At 38.7% G+C, this 19,297-nt stretch overlaps 1 protein-coding gene across 1 annotated transcript in view; it reads left to right on the top strand.

Moving 5' to 3' along the window:
• Positions 1–13,672, top strand: part of DNAAF11 (dynein axonemal assembly factor 11) — a 56,915-nt gene extending 43,243 nt beyond the window's left edge. The window contains exons 15-16 of the mRNA XM_069780084.1: positions 3,531–3,613; positions 13,154–13,672. Of these exons, the coding sequence (XP_069636185.1) occupies positions 3,531–3,613; positions 13,154–13,340 (270 nt within the window). The 3' untranslated portion in view covers positions 13,341–13,672. The remainder of the gene's footprint in view (positions 1–3,530; positions 3,614–13,153) is intronic.
• Positions 13,673–19,297: the final 5,625 nt, after the last annotated feature.

Below are 19,297 nucleotides of genomic sequence, written 5' to 3'. Positions count from 1 at the left end.
GGAAAATTAAAACCTGAGAGTTTCTTTAATAGACTTTGACCAAAATTGGCATATTAAATCAGTGATTTTGTAAAATGTCATCAGTGGATTACACCAGTATCATTTTAATTGTCTGAGAAAAAGCATCAAAAAACAGCGTTATTAGCAAGCAGTTTTTATTTAGGGTTCTGAAACATTGTGTCATGTTTCAAAACTTCACTTTCCTTATTTTAGTGAATCAGAAAAGTTCAGACTTTTTGATTAATTCTTCATTATATAAGCAGTCACAAATGAATTCTGACAGCTTTTTACTGCCTGGGCCTTCAAAAGCACTTAGAAATTTAAAGATGAATGAGAGTTAGATTCTTTAATTAATTTAAAAATAGGAGTAGTATGTATTATGCATGTCAGTGTAAAGGTTATTTGATAGAATTTCATTATAATTCTCACTTATCTAGGTATGGTAAATGCAGTAATATTTCATTACCATCAAAGGCATGTAGAGACATATGCTGTGGAACCCTAGAAATGTATTCATCCTTCAGAATAAATGTGTTTCAGGGAAACTGTGTTACTTAGTGGAATTCCTGTTGTAGAAGAAAAAAAGCCACTGTAGGAAAAAAATGTGGACTGGAAAGATTACTCAGCTTAAAAATATATTTTTCACACTTTTTTTCTGTTTTCTCAAATGTCTTTCAGATGCTATTTAACACATCCATTTCTAGAATTCTCTGATAATGATCTTAAAAGGGGTCTCCTTTCTGTTTTCTGTTTAATGCACATATTAGCAATAGTTTCATAAAGTAATTTTCAGAAAGCTTCATTATATTAATTTAGTCCATCTTCCTGTATACCACAAGCTTTAGATTTCATACAGTTATCTCTCTGCTGAACCCAAAGTCTTATTTTTGGCCACAGTTGAAGCTGTGGCAGTTCTGTTTCCAGAACAGTTACTGTCACTTGATTACCATCACTAAGAGATGGGACAGTCAGCCACTGGCTTGGTGAAGCTCCCATTCTTGTATATGAAGTTGTGTTTCAAAAAGAAGAAAAATTAGAGAGTATCACTGAAACTTTTTTCTTGAACAGAGGTAGGAGAACATCTTTTGAGCAGAAGAGCTTTTATGTCAAACAATATTTGATAATTGATAATAGATGTTCTAGTAGGCATATCCTAGACCTTCCCTAAGTTCCAGGATCACTTCTTCTCAAGGAAGCCTTTTCTGTTGATTGCAGAATCAGCAAATTTCTCTACTATCCTTGATGATGTGCTCTGAGGGCAAAGTAAGGAACATTAGTCTCAAGGAGATCAAAGAAATGAATTATTGTTAAAAGAACAGAACACTAGAGGGCCTTCTGAGAAGAGAGGCAAGGTCCAAAGAAATGGACTTTCCTTCACCAGAGTATATACAGAATCAGAGGCGATCAGCTTCTTCACAATGAATTTCAGAAACGAATGACAGAAACTACAGGCTCTTTCTTATTTCTGGTAGATTTTAGAATGGAGACTTTAAATTCACTGGGCTTCTGGAACCCAATTCAAATCAATTACACTAAGAAATAGTCAATAAAATGAACTATTTGATATAGTTCCTGTTCTTCTCCTTCCTTTCAAATGCTTAAGGGGTTCCTCTCCCATGATGTTGTTAAGAAGGGAAAGAGATAATTTTTTGCAATGAGATACCCTTTTGCCAATAACACATCTTCCAAAAGCAGTGATGGACATGCTTTCTTTGGGAAGGGGAATTCACTTGGGCTTTAAAGTTGAGATTCTGTTTTAGTAAAGGAGCTGAAAGAGTTTGTGCTCACATCTCCCTTTTATAAACAGTGAGAATTCCAGACTGCAGCAGATTCTTTAAAAAAAAAGTCTGAACTAGCACATAGACACCAGAACTGGAATGCAAGTGAGAGGCACATCACAAACCAGTTGTTAGTTAATGTTGCAGATGGAGTCATGCACTTCACTTGCAAAAGAGAAGCAACAATATATTTTATTGGTATAAAACAGTGACTTAACAAAGTTCAGTGGTAAATGTGACAGTGGTGTTGTAGTTTAACCCCAGCCAGCAACTAAGCACCATGCAGCCGCTCACTGACTCCCCCCCACCCAGTGGGATGGCAGAGAGAATCGGAAAGAAAAGAGTAAAACTCATGGGTTGAGACAAGAATAGTTTAATAGAACAGAAAGGAAGAAACTAATAGGGATAATAACAACAATAATAAAATGACAATAATAATAAAAGGACTGGAATATACAGAACAAGTGATGCACAATGCAATTGCTCACCACCCGCCGATCGATGCCCAGTTAGACTCCAAGCGGTGATCGCCCCGCCCCCACTCCTCCCAGTTTATATACTGGGCATGACGTCACATGGTATGGAATACCCCTTTGGCCAGTTTAGGTCAGCTGTCCTGGCTGTGTCCCCTTCCAACTTCTTGTGCCCCTCCAACCTTCTTGCTGGCTGGGCATGAGAAGCTGAAAAATCCTTGACTTTAGTCTAATCATTACTTAGCAACAACTGAAAACGTCAGTGTGTTATCAACATTCTTCTCATACTAAATCCAAAACATAACACTATACCAGCTACTAGAAAGAAAATTAACTCTATTCCAGCCAAAACCAGGACAAGTGGTTTAACAAGATTCAATGACAAAGTACACTTGATTATTTACTGCATAGAGAACAGGGTCAAACAAATTGTGAAGGAGACCATCCCATTAGAGTCATGAGGTTCAGAAAGGACCCCCTTTCTTTCTAAACTCCTTCTCAGGAGTCTATGTGTGGCTGGATCCAATCCTAGTCTCAGACTTGGTCAACAGTTTATGTCTAAAGGATTATATATGTGCAATCAATCCTTTATATCACTTAGCTAAGATTTCAAAGTTGCTATTAATCACTTACCAAGAATCTGTTGCAGCAAGGAATCTCTGAACCTTGAGGAAAGACCTTGAGAGGTGTCCCTTCTGAAAGGGAGATCCTGGCGTGCAGCCCACTGCCATGCAGGAGAGCTCAACGGGCCCTGGGCTGTCCACTATTTATTTGCACACTAGCAAGATGTCTGACTCACCATTCCAGAGAGCCCTTGGCTACCATGTTGCCATCCGTCCCCCAAAGTCCAAAGTAAGCTGGATGCAGCTATCAAAACCCCCACTGTTGGGTATGGCTTAAGCAGGGGAGATGGGGTAGGGGGGCACGCCGCCACAGTTAGCAATGGAGAAAATCAGTAATGTGCATTATTAACATGGTACTAAACAAGACAGCATATATTTAAATAGAAATAAAGGTATATATTTAAATATTTTTCATATATATACACACTCATACATATATTTGAAAATAATTCCATTCAGATCATTTGGTTACCTTCCCTTGTGCATGTGTTTCATGCTGAGTGAAGAGTGTTAAAATCTAAAAGAAAGAGTAAATGTTCAAGAGAAAGTTTATTCACACCCTCTTAATTTTTCTATTTTTGAGAGATTATTTAAATGCTTGTGAGCATAAGTATCAAATTTTATGAGAATTACTTTTCTGTCTATTTTTATTTTAGGCTAAAGAAATAATCCTGGCTAAGCAAAAAGTATCAACTTCAATTAAACATTCTGACTGCAATACACTGCAAAAAAATGCAAGGTAATTCCTTTTTTTCTTCTGCATTAGTTTTATTTTTTGTCCATGTGTTATTCACATGCCAGAATATATGCTTCTTATTATGTTATTGTTGAGAGTATGAAAATATTGATTTGTATAGAGTAAAACTATGTCTAAAAGCTTTAGACTAATAGCTTGTCTGGTGCTGTTTATAAAGTGATCCGCTCCGATAGCAGAGCCAAAAAAGCACTTATTTCTGCCGATCAGTTTTGCTAGATCAGCTCATTCAGACTATTAAACTGGTATATACTAAAACTAAATCACCTACTGAGAATCGCCTCTGCAGAAGTCCTTGCTATGTAACCGTTTAGAAAGCAGTGATTTTGAATCTCTCTCATGAATGTATTTGCTCACTGGTATATGAATTGAGCTACTGCACTAATAAATAGGTTAAAAAAGCAATTCTGCAAGGCATCCGTCCTGTTAAACCTGATGTAAACTACAGCTCTTGAAATCTTGCAGTTAATGACTGCCAGAAGCAAGCAAATATCAGTGATGCACTATTTTTTGCTTTTACTCTTAGCAAGTGTTACTAGCCATTGCTGTACATAGACAGCAGGGTTGATGGACACTTGGCCTAAGTACAAATACTATGATATATATTTTAATCTTTCCTTTTCCTCTTGCTATAGGCAATGGTATTCACACCAGAATAAGAGATAGTAACAACAAAGCTTGTTAAGCCGTTTATCTGTTTATATTTGAAGTGTTGCATTTGTTTCCTTGTTTGATTTCATTGTGGTGAATGGTGATGGAAAGGCTAAGCAGTTAGTGAAAAACAGCATTATGGATCATGAGTATTCTTCTTGGTCTCAATATTTAGGACACTGGCAAAATGGGTCTGCAAGATTCAGTTGTCATTAATTTTGCTTTTTATTTCTTATTTTTAATAAAGATCAGTCATGACTTCTTTTCTGAATGACCTGCAAGATGAGAAGATAATAGGGTGACTGCAAGAATTTGTTGAGATTCCTAATGAGCCACAAGCACTGCACCCTTTCCTTAGGCAGCAGTGATTACAACAGTGCATCATCTTGATTACTGAGTGTTTAAAATATTTTTAAAAGTTCTAAGCCAAATGGTAGATACTTACTCTCCATGATATTTGAAAAGTCTTGGCAGTCAGGTGAAGTCCCTGGTGACTGGAAAAAGGGAAACACTGCACCCATTTTTAAAAAGCGTAGAAAGGAAGACCCTGGGAACTACAGACCTGTCACCCTCACCTTTGTGCCTGGGAAGATCATGGAACAGATCCTCCTAGAAGCTCTGCCAAGGCACATAGAGGACAGGGAAGTGATTCAAGACAGCCAGCATGGCTTCACCAAGGGCAAGGCCTGCCTGACCAACCTACTGGCCTTTTATGATGGAGTGACTACATCAGTGGACAAGGGAAGAGCTACGGATGTCATCTATCTGGACTTCTGTAAGGCCTTTGACATGGTCCCCCACAATCCTTCTCTCTAAATTGGAGAGATATGGATTTGATGGGTAAACTCTTTGGTGGATGAGGAATTGGCTGTATGGTCACATCCAGAGGGTAGTGGTCAATGGCTCAATGTCCAGATGGAGATCGGTGATGAGTGGTGTCCCTCACCATAAGATGGGGTGTCCCTCCCCAGATGAGAGGGGTCTGTACTGGGACCAGTACTGTTTAATATCTTCATCAGTGATGTAGACAGCATGATTGACTGCACCCTCAGCAAGTTTGCAGGTGACACCAAGCTGAGTGGTACAGTTGACACACCTGAGGGATGGGATGTCATCCAGAGGGACCTGGATGAGCTCGAGAAGTAGGCCCACATGAACCTCCTGAGGTTCAACAAGGCCAAGTGCAAGGTCCTGCACCTGGGTCGGGGCAACCCCCAGTATCAAAACAGGCTGGGGGATGAAGGGATTGCGAGCAGCCCTGTGGAGAAGGACTTGGGGGTACTGGTGGATGAAAAGCTGGACAGGAGCCAGCAATGTGCTCTCACAGCCGAGAAGGCCAACTCTATCATGGGCTGCATCAAAAGAAACATGGCCAGCAGGTCGAGGGAGGTGATTCTTCCTGCTCTGCTTTGGTGAGACCCCACCTGCAGTACTGCATCCACCTCTGGGGTCCTCAGCACAGGAAAAACATGGACCTGTTGGAGTGGGTCCAGAGGAGGGCCACAAAAATGATCAGAGTGATGGAACACCTCTCCTATGAAGACAGGTTGAGAGAGTTGGGGTTGTTCAGCCTGGAGAAGAGGAGGGTCCAGGGAGACATTATAGCGGCCTTCCAGCACTTAAAGGGGGCCTACAGGAAAGATGGAGAGGGACTCTTTAACAGGGAGTGTAGTGATAGGACAAGGGGTAATGGCTTTAAACTGAAAGCTGGTAGATTTAGATTAGATGTAAGGAAGAAGTTCTTCACTGTGAGGCTGGTAAAACACAGGAACAGGCTGCCCAGAGAGCTGGTAAATGCCCCATCCCTGGAAATACTAAAGGTCAGGTCGGATGGGGCTCTGAGCAACCTGATCTACTTGAAGATGTCCCTGCTTATTGCAGGGGGGTGGGACTAGATGAGCTTTAAAGGTCCCTTCTAACCCAAACTATTCTATGATTCTATTCTATGATTCTACTTTGCAAAAGGAATGTTGGGGTTTTTTTTCCCCACAGAAGTACAGCTAAAGCTTTAGATACATTAAAAGGAATCAGTTAAAAAAAAGGTCTTAGCTTTTTTCCGGGAGAAAACTAGATCTTCCTTAGTTAGATAACTGACATTATCTCTCTTCCAAATGGATTCTGCCAAACAGAAAAAGAGTTGGCAACTTGTGGATTAGGGATATCTATTTCCTTAGAACCCTCTCTGAGCATTTAGTTTTGGCTACACAGTAAAGGTTTAAAGAAAAGTAATAATAGGAACATGGAAGTAATCAAAGTAGCAATGTGAAATGGTTCCCTTTCCTGCTAGTTGATGAACTTAAGATACTCCATGGCATAGCGAAACTCCCAAGAATTTGTGTTTGATTTCAGTGCAGTCTTAAGTAATTATGAATATGCTTACTGCAGATTTTGAAGGAAAAATACAAATTTTACTGTTAAAATATTACAGGAATATGTATCACAAAAGCAGAAGTAGGAAAAAAGTCTTTTGAATTACAGTTCTTCTAAAAATAGTAAGTTTTGACCTCTTTAGTTGAAAAGTTGCTGACTAGCCAGATGTTAAAAATTTGCTGAATAGTTGTCTCTTAGCTTACAGAAGAACATTCATTACAGTGATTACACTTGACAGCTACAGATGTCTTAGCTAAATGCTGTCAGACATATAATCTGCTAAGCTATAATGTAGTGCTTTAAATCTCTTTAACTCTTGTTAGTTAGATTACATGATGATACTATCATTACTTCTGCCACGTAAGAGAGATTTCTTCTATAACTGTATACAAAACTATTTCAAACCTTCAAAGAGACAAGTTTCTATGGGAGGAAGATGACAGATTGATTTATTATACTTCTAAAGCCTCTATTAATGTAGTAGCTGAATATGCCATTCTTTACTGTAACTGGCCTCACAATTCATCTGTGAGGTACAGAAGTTGAGTTCAACACAGTTGCATAGGTGAAATTCAGATGTAGGTAGGAACCAACTTTTACTGAACTGGTACCAGTTCTTAGCGGCAGTATGTAATTCTGGCTTCGGGGGGTGGTGGTGGTTTTGGTTTTGTTTGGGTTTGTTTTTTTTTTTGTTTGTTTGGTTTGGTTTGGTTTCTTAATCTGGGTTCTTAAGGGGAAAACAAAAGGAAAACATGCTGCTGGAATGTCCACCACTGTCTGCTGGTAAACCTATTAAGTGCTTTTGAACAGGTTATCCATTTTCAGCCAAATTTCACTACCTGGGAGAGACATCAAATATATAAAATTGCCTGCAAGTTATGTTGAACTTGAGGCCAAGAAAGCCTGGATGTTTTTAATCACTGTATTGGATTTTAATTCCAACCTTTTTCTAGCAAATATGTCATCATAAGACTTATTAACAGAACTTCCTTTGTAGTCTACAGTTTCACAGTGATGAACAACCACTAATTTACTTTCCTTGGAGAACTTTTTGGTTTTAGTTGAGCTTTTTTCCATTTATTAACAAGCAAAGAATAAAAGACTGATTATTTCAAAAACTCTCTACAGTTGTCTCACTTGAGATGTAACAGTGTTGCTGAGGATGAGACATAGTGCGAAGCTCTGATTTACTGGATGACCCTGATTTAGCTTGGTACATTTTGGTGGAGAAGATGCAAAGAACAAATTTGTGGGGAAAATTTATAGATGTAAGGGTAAAAAATCTGTCTTTGGGAGTGAGGAGTCCTAATCTGGATCCTTGAAAGAATCCTTGTGAATGTGGGAATACTCCCTTTCCACAGACTTAATGGCTGAGAATGTCTCCCAGTCTTACGTTTCTGCAGTTTACACACAGAGGTATAGAGGTGTGACAAGTTGGAAAGGAGAGGACTTCATGTTTCAAGGAGAAATACAGTAGAACAAAATGAGTGATTTCCTCAAGACTGGGAATGGGAGGTAAGATAAGGCCAGAAATTGAATGGAGCTGTAGGCAAACTAACCTGAGAGAACTGCAAGGGGATTTATGTGATCTTTCAAAACCCAAATTCACTTCTCTGTCTAAACCAAGCATGAATATTTTAAATTGAAGAAAGCTAAGTGCATCCAAACTGTGGCCTGCATGAAAGATGAATAAATGTGTGGAAAGATCACAAATGGCAAATCAGTTATCAATTCTATCGAGATGTAATATTTGCCTTCTATAAATACCTGGGGGTAGATTGTAAATCTTGAGAGTTGAATAGATTTGCAGAAATAATATTCTCAGGCTACATAGTTTGTTAGCTCTCATGAAGACACTGAGAATTTTTACAATGCAAGTTACATTGTCTGAGAAAGGAGGAATCATAGGAATTGTAATTCAATCAAGTTCTTAACCAGAAACTGGAGTCAAGTATGACTAAGCAACATATTAAAAAGGCTTTTTACTCAAGTTAATCTTAAAGTATAGATTCATTTGCATTCTCATGGAGAACTGGAGCTAATCAAAATAGAGAGTATACATCTCTATCATTTGACTAATGAGAACAAAAGGTGGGGTGCCTCAGAAGTGATTTGAAAATTAATTTACACACACAGGCATCTGGTAATCCATAACTGTAATAAGGGCAAGGAGACTTCAGAAACATGCCCTTCCGGAGAAAGGCATTCTCAAGAATACTGTTCAGTTAACTCTTGATCACTACAATCTAAAGTAATCTCCAGTTGTCCATATGTGACAAGGACAAAAGGCTGAGGGCAGAGACGTACTTTAAAGTCTCTTTGTAACATTCCATAACTTTGTAAACAAAGTCTTAACACCTTGTTAGAAAAAAGTGTTTTCAGTGTAAGCTTCCCTAATGATTAAACATTAGGGACTCAACTTTGACTGACAAATTTAACAGTGATTTTTATTTTTCTGGGCTAATCAAGGAGTGAAAATAAGATGGTGTTATAGCCAGACCTATAAAATCAGGGTCAATTTGCATATTGCAGGTATTGGAGCATATTTCTTGCTAACAGACAAGGTCAGTTTGAAATTTAGTATCTTGAAGTGATTGTGCAAAAGAAGGTAAGGGAACAATGAAGTTAAAAATGTCACAATGACTGTGATTTTCTGTCTAACTTTTAGAAACTTGGATGTTAGTATTATATACGTTCTCAGTCTGGTGAATCCTATTTGTGAGATGTATTTGTCTTTTAGAACAGAATGACCTAGATATCATAAACCTTTTATTTATCGGAACTTTTTACCAGTGATTTGTTAGTTCTTCTTGATTGTAGTTTAGTCTCTGAAAAGTGAATTTGATTCTATCAGTCATTGTGTATTCATACCTTCCCAACAATCCACTGATCCAGCTATAGCTTCATTTCAGATTACACCTATGTAGGGAGATTTGAAAGGCCTCTTATGCAATGAAAGAAGTATTAATATTCCAAGTATGTATAAGACCATGATTATTTGCTTGATTACCTAGTAGATTTTTCAAAGCCAGTATTTTCAAAGTTTGAGACCAGAGTATAGCAATTGTCATACATTCACCAATGGTTTTTAACATACATAAATAAAGATTTGTCTTTCTTAAAGCTCTCAAATAAGATACAATTCCATGTACTGGAATCACTTTATTTTCTTATTCAAGAAAAGGATTTATTAGTACTTTTTCTAAGATGATAATGACTTTTGTGCTGTTTCATTCACAATGTTAGAAGACTGGAAAAAGTGCCTCTCCAAAGCTGTTGGTTGTGACTTGTAAATATCTTTGGAAATCCTGATGCCAGAAAGCAAACTTTCAATCAAATGTCAAACCATGTATATTCTGGATCAAACTTATGAGAACTCTTTAGCAATTTAAATGTTATTGAAATTCAGAAGTTGAAACAGGGAAATGTAACTGTCAAATCATTAAAATATCAAATATGGGGATTAAGAACTGTGTGAACTAAAGTGTAAATTATCAAAAAATATCAAATTATCAGATATGTGCTCTGTCACACACCAGATTGTTCAGCAGGCTGCTATAGTTATGCAAAATGTAAGGACTGACCTTCTTTATTGTGGAGTTTTTTCATTTTCTTTTTTAAAATCATTGTTGAACTATGTGGAGATAGAAATTGCTTTTCGAAGGGAAAAAAATGCCAGGAAAAAAGAAAGGATTTAATTCAGTATTATTTATTTTTGTATGGTGCTCTAATGTTTAGACCATAATTTTCTCTTGAGTAGAGAACACTCAGCAGCAGGTAGCAGTGCCAGAAACTGTGAACTTCTTTTTTTTTTAAACCTGAAATTGAAATCATTTGCAAACACTGAGATCTCCAGACATGTGCTGTAGCTGGTCGTGCAAGAATTATTATTGTTTTCATCACTGTTGTCTTACCATTGCTCATGGAAGAATTTAAGCAACAAGATTATTTTTATTCTGCTGGGTGGAATTACATGGGAAAAATGTTTGGATGACCTAAAACTCATTCTTTCTTCCAAAAATTTTCAGGTGGTTAGTTTTGACATCATCAACACCCAGCCTTTTTTTCGCATAAATTACATGGTGAGAGGAGCAGATTCTCAGCAGATGTATGTGTTGTAGCTGCAACAACTTCATCATAACTGAGTCTTGTTGTCAGCTGAATACTTGTATCATGGCAGCTGAGATAACACTATGAAGCTTTAATAAACAAATATAGAATATTTGATCATGTGCATATAAGTACGTAAAAATCCACTTCCTTTCTGGAAAAAAATCACCTGTACTTGATTCTCAGTCTTTCCTGTTGTCTGTTGCTAATAGATACTTCTAGATAATGTGTGCTGATTAAATTTTGAGAATGACTGATGCATATAATCCCTTCATAGCTTGTTGATGTGCACTGTTACTTAGGACGCTCACTGTTAATTTCTGGTTTATTGAAGTTTATTCTGCTACTAAGCAATAATCTATTCAAACTCCATAGAATTTATTGTATTTCCATGACTAGCAATTTGTACAATTTTAGAGCCGTTGAACAAATGTAAAATACCACTACTAATAAAAATACTTCAGATCAAGGAAAACCTTTTCTAACATGTGTCAGAAGCACAGGCTGAGGACAATTCATGTTCATATTTATGCTTTTTTAGCTTTTTCTGAGGTGCTTCAGATTAGTGATTAGTAATTAGATTAAGATTCTGGACAGGGTGTGCTCTCTTTGGGATCTCCCCAACAGCTACTGATAAAGTGGTTCCAGGTTACAACACATTTCATGTCTCTTACCTTTTGGGGATGAATATTTTCTAGAATGTTGCCACAAAGTGAATCCACTTTATTTCATTAAGCTGTGTAGATAAGAAAAAATCTAGCCTTATAAATTGAAGAACATTCAGGGTAAAGAAATAAGAGTTTTCTTTTCTCTGCCTTCATTACCCATAAAATTCTCCTCTGAGTAGTTTTTGTTTGTGCCACTTTTTGGAAAGGGTTACCCAGATTATCAAAGCAGGGTGCGTCTATGCTTGTTTTCTGCTCATCAAAATGATCAACTAATTCCCGTAGCACAAGAAAAATCTAGTGGCATAAGGCTGAAAGAGGTGTCTAGGCTGATGACTGCCTCTTCTGTTAGTCATGTTTTCCTCAGCATAGCATAGGATGAGAGGAGGAAACCTCTGCATCTCTCCTTCACTAGGACGGAGTTCCTGCACACAGATCTGGGCTGGGATGTTTGCTCAGATCTCACGGAGCCTTGATGGAGAAGCACTAGCAGAATTTGGAAGCTGCTTGGCAAAACTCTTTTTTCATTTTAACAACTAAGGATGCTGTATTTTCAGTTAAAAAAATCTTTTAATATGCTTGCTTTACATATTTTCCTTACCTGTGTTGTCATCAAAGAAATTTATTCTTTCATCCAGTGTCTTTGCTACTTTTTTGTTTGTTCTAGTTCTAATGAGCCTTTCTGATCTCCTGGGTAAACATGTAGTTTTCTCACATCTTTGAAGAGTGACGCACTGTCTTTTGTAATGCTGACCTTGGAACTTTGACCCAAGGTAGCAAACAGTATAAAATGAAAATTAGTATAAAGATGCATAAATTGTGTGGGAATTTGCAGAAATTAGAACATCATTGTACAAGAAAATTTCCGTTTTGCCATTTTTCATGTAAACAGTTACAAATTACTTGAAAACAGGCTGGATTTTTTCCATTTAGTTGTTGAGCTCCTCTATTAGAAAACAACAGTGGCTTTAAATGCTGAAAGACAGGAAGTATAAGAATATTTCAAATCTTTGATCATAATGTGATGTGCGTTAGTTGCCTTAATGAGTGGCCTGTACAGATTTCTAAGTGTGATCTAAAAGAATATCCTTAATAACAATAGAATCTGGAAATTCTGCTATAACTCTGACCTTTCTTATATTTTCATTTTTTCATTTTTCATTTTCATTTTCTTATATATTTCATTTTTTTTTAATAATACAAACATGGTGAGGATTCATATTGCCAAAACGTAAGAATTAGCTCATAAAGGCAAATAAATTCATACAATTACATTTTCTCTCTAAATAAAAGTATTTCTGTTTTCCAGAGATGAATCTGTCACATAGCAATTAATAGCTAGTGTGAAGGAACTGTGTTAAAAAATAACAGAAAAAAAAGAACTAAAAACCAATTACATTAAAACCCTGCTGTCTTACATCAAAAGCCTACCACTTGTAATGTGATATCAGCAATCACCATGTTCTGATACAAAGCAAATTATAGATGTCAGAAAATTAACTTTTGATGTTTGTAGGCTAAGGTTTCTTTTGTACAAAATCTTAAAGATTTACATGAGGTTTTTTATAATGATCAATTTTCAAGTACAAAACCTCTTAATCCTGGTTAAATTGGACTCAGTAACAACTCTCACACTGAAGTCAACAGATTTAAAACAGGCACCCAAAATAGTTCTGTTATATTTGACACCAAAATTAAGTTTTTTCCATTTGTTTCCCTCTTGTTTCAGGAGCGGACAAGCTGAGAAATTAGAAGTGGATCCTAGTAAATATTCATTCCCTGATGTGACAAAGATAATCCAAGAAAAGGAACGAATTGGACAAGGACCTATCAGGCTACAACCAGAGAAGGTTACAGAGACTAAGAAGAGTTATGTTGATTTTGAAAACAATGAAGATGTTCCTCCCTTAATTTGAAACATTCTTAAATAATCCCTTTATATGTGGCATGTATGTTTGAGTTGTTTTCATGACCCTATGTGTAGAGTAGGTATAACATAGCTGAAGTTGGAATTAGTATTACATTTCTTTTTTACTAGATTGTTTGCTTAAGTAAGTCTCAAATCAGAATGGGAGCCATATAAGTCAGACATTGTCATTTCTTCAAAGAATACACTGTCTAGCTTGAAAGATGACATATTACTGTAGAAAAAGAGAGAAGGAAGGAAGAAAGCACTTGTAACAAGTTTTATGATTATTCTCAGTAAACTGAAGATAGCAAAAAATCTCTATGTATTCTTTCAGTGTTTTTTCTTTTTCATGAAGGACAACAATAAAAGAAAACAATGTATTCTGGGAGTGAGAGACATTGCTGTAACCTACCATACATCAGTGAATTTTCCAGCATAATGCAGAGCTCCTGGATTCTTGAGCTTGTATAACAATGTCAGTCCTTGAAGATTTTGGGAGAGAATAATGCTGAACACAGTATCTCAGATATGGCACCATGGGGAAGCTGGGAGAAATCAGCCAGACCATTCTTGTTCTTCTTGCAGCTACTCTCAACTGTTCCGTCTTTTTCAGGATCCCCTAAAAATAACAAGGCTAATTTTTAGCTGTTGGATGAAATAAGGTTGAGCAGCTGTAATGGCATGAGCTGCTCCTTCCTTACCCTCCAGCCCATTTTTAGCAACCAGGGACTCCACTATCATATTTTTTTCCCTCAGCTTCTGGATTGGCCCATAAGTGAAACAGGCAGCATCAAAGAACAAATGTATACTGGGTAACATTAGAAAATTATTGCAATTTGGCAAGACAAAATTTCTTTTATTTTTCTCTTTTTTTTTGTCTGGTTTCCTGAGAAAACAAGGCTCATGTCATTCTTATCTCAGCTCTGCTTTTGAGTGCCATTTCTGTTATTTTCACCCTATTTGACTAAAGGGAAAGGTCACAGAAATAATCAGCTCCTCTAAATCTAGTGAAAACCATCACTGAGTAGTAAAAGGGGATTGTCTTGATGCAACTGCTGTTGGGAAGAGAGAACTCAGCCATTAGGTGTTCTGACAATAGCTGCTCAGCTAATCAACATAGTAGTAACTGAACTCTTTGTGCATATTATCATTCTTGCCTAGATGGTAGTTAAAGAAAGTAGGAGTCATGATGGTAGGGCTCTGGAAACCTGGGGGAAAGCTGAGGAGATTGTGGGAAGTATTTAGGAAATATGGTTAGACCCTGAGTTACTATGGAAGCAAAAGGTGGATATTGAGAAAACAGTGGAATTTTGCAGAGGGAGGGTCACAATAAATATTTCTGGGTTGGGTGGTTCAAATGAGGAATAATAAGGGACATGTGACATAAACCCATAGCAAATCAAGCCTTGTGTGGTGGGTTGACCCTCGCTGGACTCCAGGTGCCCACCAAAGCCGCTCTATCACTCCCCCCTCAGCTGGACAGGGGAGAGAAAATATAACAAAGGGCTTGTGGGTCGAGATAAGGACAAGGAGAGATCACTCATCAATTACCATCACAGGCAGAACAGACTCGACTTAGGGAAAATTAATTTATTGCCAATCAACCAGAGTAGGGTAATGAGAAATAAAACCAAATCTTAAAACACCTTCCCCCCACCCCTCCCTTCTTCCCAGGCACAGCTTCACTCCCGGATTCTCTACCAACCCCCCCGCAGTGGCACAGGGGGATGGGGAATGGGGTTTACGGTCAGTTCATCACATGTTATTTTCTGCTGCTTCAGACTCCTCAGGGGCAGGACTCATCACACTCTTCCCCTGCTCCAGTGTGGGGTCCCTCCCACGGGAGACGGTCCTCCATGAACTTCTCCAGCGTGGGTCCCTCCCACGGGCTGCAGTCCTTCAGGCACAGACTGCTCCAGCGTGGATCCCCTGCGGGGTCACAAGTCCTGCCAGGACCCTGCTCCAGCGCGGGCTTCCCACGGGGTCACAGCCTCCTTCGGGCATCCCCCTGCTCCAGTGTGGGGTCCTCCCCGGGCTGCAGGTGGAGATCTGCTCCCCCGTGGACCTCCCTGGGCTGCAGGGGGACAGCCTGCCTCACCATGGTCTTCCCCACGGGCTGCAGGGGAATCTCTGCTCCGGCGCCTGGAGCACCTACTCCCCCTCCTTCTGCACTGACCTGGGGGTCTGCAGGGCTGTTTCTCTCACATGTTCTCACTCCTCTCCCGGCTGCAGCTTCTGTCCCACAGCAACTGTTTTTTTCCCTTCTGAAATCCGTTCTCCCAGAGGCACTACCACCGTCACTGATGGGCTCGGCCTTTGCCAGCGGCGGGTCCATTTTGGAGCCAGCTGGGGTTGGCTCTGTTGGACATAGGGGAAGCTTCCAGCAGCTCTGCTGTCTACAAAGCAGTTGATTTGAGGATATGTATGTGCTTGAATGTCTCTTTTGACTTTTTAGTTGGGCAGTGAGTATTCAATACTATAGTAAAAACATATGCATTTGGTTTTTTACCAATTTTAAGGCCACTGTTATTTCAAAGAGAAAAATTCAGAGAAACTCCAATCAAAAAACAAATCAAGTGACCTACATTACCTTGCTAATGGATTTGAAACTGGTTTTCTGTAAAGGAAGACTTAATTTGGTGCTGCAGAAAGAAAATGCTTCTGATTCAAACCAGCTTTTGCTTCTAGCCAAATGGGATAGAGCAAGCAAATTCAACTCAGGAAGAATCAAAGAATTTTTTGTGTTAGATCTTTTTTTCATCCTTAAGGTAGAAAACTAATAAGCTGCATTTATAACTGAACCACTAAAACTCCACTTAAAGTATGTTGTTTAAGTAGCAGTCTGGGTCCAAATAGTGCCCATAATATCCCTCAGCACATAGTCAAGTTCATGATACATTCTTTGAAAGTGCTGTATACCTAATTTTGAAAAACATCATGCAAAAATCTCAGCAGTTAGAATGAAAACATTGCTATTAAATTCTGGGGTCTTTTTAGCCTCTTTAAAGTGCTTTATGATTCTCCACAGATGTTTAATGTAAGATAAAGATAAATAGTCTTTCTTAAAGTGTACTGAAGAGAAGTAGAATATATCCATTAATTTAGGCTGATTGGTTGAACTGATGCATTTTCTTTGGTTGCAATTTGAAATGGATATAGGATAAAAGAAATGAAGTTTCATAATAATGCTGCATATACTGAGAGCTGAAAAGAAAATTTATATACCACAAAGACATAAACCAAAGTTGAATTTGGGCATCATCTGATCTATTGGATCTGATCATCTTGGATTTTTCTTGTGCACTGACTCAATTTTTCCAATTCCAGAATAAATTATTACATGATATAAGCCTCTCAGCCCTGGGATCTATTTAATCAGCTCTACTCTGGTAAATGGAGTATAAAAACATCGACTTCTTTTGCCATATACCCCTATTCACTATAAATTCCTAATCATGCAGGCTAACTACGAAAAAGACAGTAGTATGTTTTACCTCTTGATGTCACAAAGTAGTTATATGCCCACAAAGATGAGTATGGATCATTTTCTGGATTGCACATCAAAACTTCTACATTTGAGACTGTACAGGGTGCCCATGCCCAGGAGCTGGTGGTGGGGCCGCAGGGCGGCCTCTGTAGGGAGAGGCCAGGGCTGCCTTTGGATTTTGCTGACCCTGGGATGGGTGAAGAGGAAAGGCTCCACAACCTTTCTGAAGATAAAAATCAGTAGATTTTGGCAGCAGATCCAAAAAAAAAAAAAAAAATTGTCTCCTGTAGTTTTATTGATTGCTGTGGGGATTGCTGTGGGGATTTTCTGATGTTTGTAAGAGGTGGACACATTGAAGGCCTTCCTCTTTTTCTTTATTGCTTGTTTCTGAAAATCTTGTAGGGACAATCCACCTTTCAGACCTTCAGCCAGTTTGGACGAACCTGTAAAGAGTTTCAGAAGGTTGTGGAAAACAGGCATCCATATAGTCTGGTCATATTTCATTTTTTTTCATAAGCACAGAGCTATCAAATTTGACCTCTGCTGTCAAACCAAAGGATAATACGATTGGATCTTTCGCCATTCCAACTCAGTTCTCTTTTTCATCTGGTTTATAGTGGATAGATAATGCTCCGTTTTCGGGGGAAAAAAACCAAAAAAAAACCCCAACACTGTATTGAGCTGCAGTTGCATCTCATAGGAAAATTAATAGCAAAGTCCAAAATATACTTGGAAATGCTGAAGAAAGGGTTGTTTGATATGGTAGCATAATCTTGGGATCCAGTCTGAAAATGGAGTATATTCTTAGAATCAGCTTCAATAAAATTCTCCATGTGTATGGGCCATGGGGAATATAAGCAAAGGTTGATTACAGAGGAACGAAGTGTACAAGCACAAGATGATACCAGTGCCCCACAAAAGCATAAACACACATCACAAAGTATCAATTACTGATCACTAAGGTAATGCAGCTTTGAGAAAAGAAGACATAAGAAAGAGGACAAAGAACATAAAGCCAACATAGATAAAATACTGCCTGTATAGTGAAAATGCAAAGAAGATAACAAAAGGAAAAAAAGGTAGTCACAGCTCCCACAAGAAAAAGGAAGAGCAAAGAGGGAATAGCACCAATATTGTCTCCCCCAGTTAAGGACGTGACAGCTGATCAAAGCCATTGTGCATCTGCAGCAGGTTGCTCCAACCTACAGCAGCAAAAAAAAAAAGTGCTGCTTTTTGATTTGCCGCTCGCCTCATTCTGCCTCTGCAGACTCAGCAGTTGTACGTACAGCATTATCTCTTACTATGTAATTGGGTTAAGGAGATTAAAATTTCAGAGAGCACCCTGTGTGTGTGTGTGTATTGCGATATTTCACCTCTAACTAGATGGCTGGATGAATTCAAGCAGTATGCGGTGGATGGATCTATTCATCATCCAGTAGACAGGAGGTGGATGGGGTTAATGACAAATTCTAGCAGTACTGAAAGGAAAGAGGATGTACAATGGTCCAGGAAGGCCCTTGGATTTGCCACAAGATCTTCCCCTTGCTCTAAAACTGGGTGATGGGATGTAAGTTTTGTATTTGCACAGACAGAACAAGAGACTTTTGGTGTTGGTGCACAAGACAGAAGGAGTCCAGTTCCTCCCAGAGCTAAGTTGATTCAGCTGGGTCAAAAAAACCCCAAAAGCAGAAGATAATCTGTTATACTATTACAGTGTAAAGCTATACTGCACTTAACAATTACAGCTGTATTGCAGAACAACATGCACAAAAATAGCAAAGCTTGATTCAGAACTGCCTTTTGTCTTACAGTCTTAGATGCTCAGTGTGGATATCTGAATATACCCAGTATGGGTAACAGTACTGGAGATGCAAAATGTGCTTTCCCACTATGTGTTTCAAATGATAATTCCCATAAGCGCAAGCTGGTGAGTAGCAAATACATTTCTTACTGGTTAATGGATAGTGAAGGGAAGCCATAGGGTAGCCTGAGCATTAGTCTTTTTCTGTACAGTTGCTAAAGACCAGATGTTAGCTGTCAAAGCTAGACTGTGTTTGTAACTTCAACCATACAAAATCACAGAATCACAGACTCAGAGAATGGTTGAGGTTAGAAGGGACCTCTGGAGGTCATCTGGTCCAACCCCCCTGCTCAAGCAGGGCCACCTAGAGCTGGTTGCCCAGGACCATGTCCAGATGGCTTTGGAATATCTCCAGGGATGGAGACTCCACAACCTCCCTGGGCAACCTGTGCCAGTGCTCAGCCACCCTCACAGTAAAAAAGCGTTTCCTGATGTTCAGCTGGAACTGAACTCCTGTGTTTCAGTTTATGCCCACTGCCTCTGGTGCTGTCACTGGGCAGCATGGAAAAGAGCTGGGCTCTGCCCTCTTTCCGCCCTCCCTTCAGGTATTTATATGTATTGATAAGATCCCCTCGAGTTTTCTCTTCTCTAGGCTGAACAGTCCCAGCTCTTTCAG

This window comes from Haliaeetus albicilla, chromosome 3, assembly GCF_947461875.1.
Source record: "Haliaeetus albicilla chromosome 3, bHalAlb1.1, whole genome shotgun sequence".
Classification (NCBI taxonomy): domain Eukaryota; kingdom Metazoa; phylum Chordata; class Aves; order Accipitriformes; family Accipitridae; genus Haliaeetus; species Haliaeetus albicilla.
The sequence above is the reverse complement of the archived record's forward strand: the minus strand, read 5'-3'. Positions and strand labels throughout refer to the sequence as shown.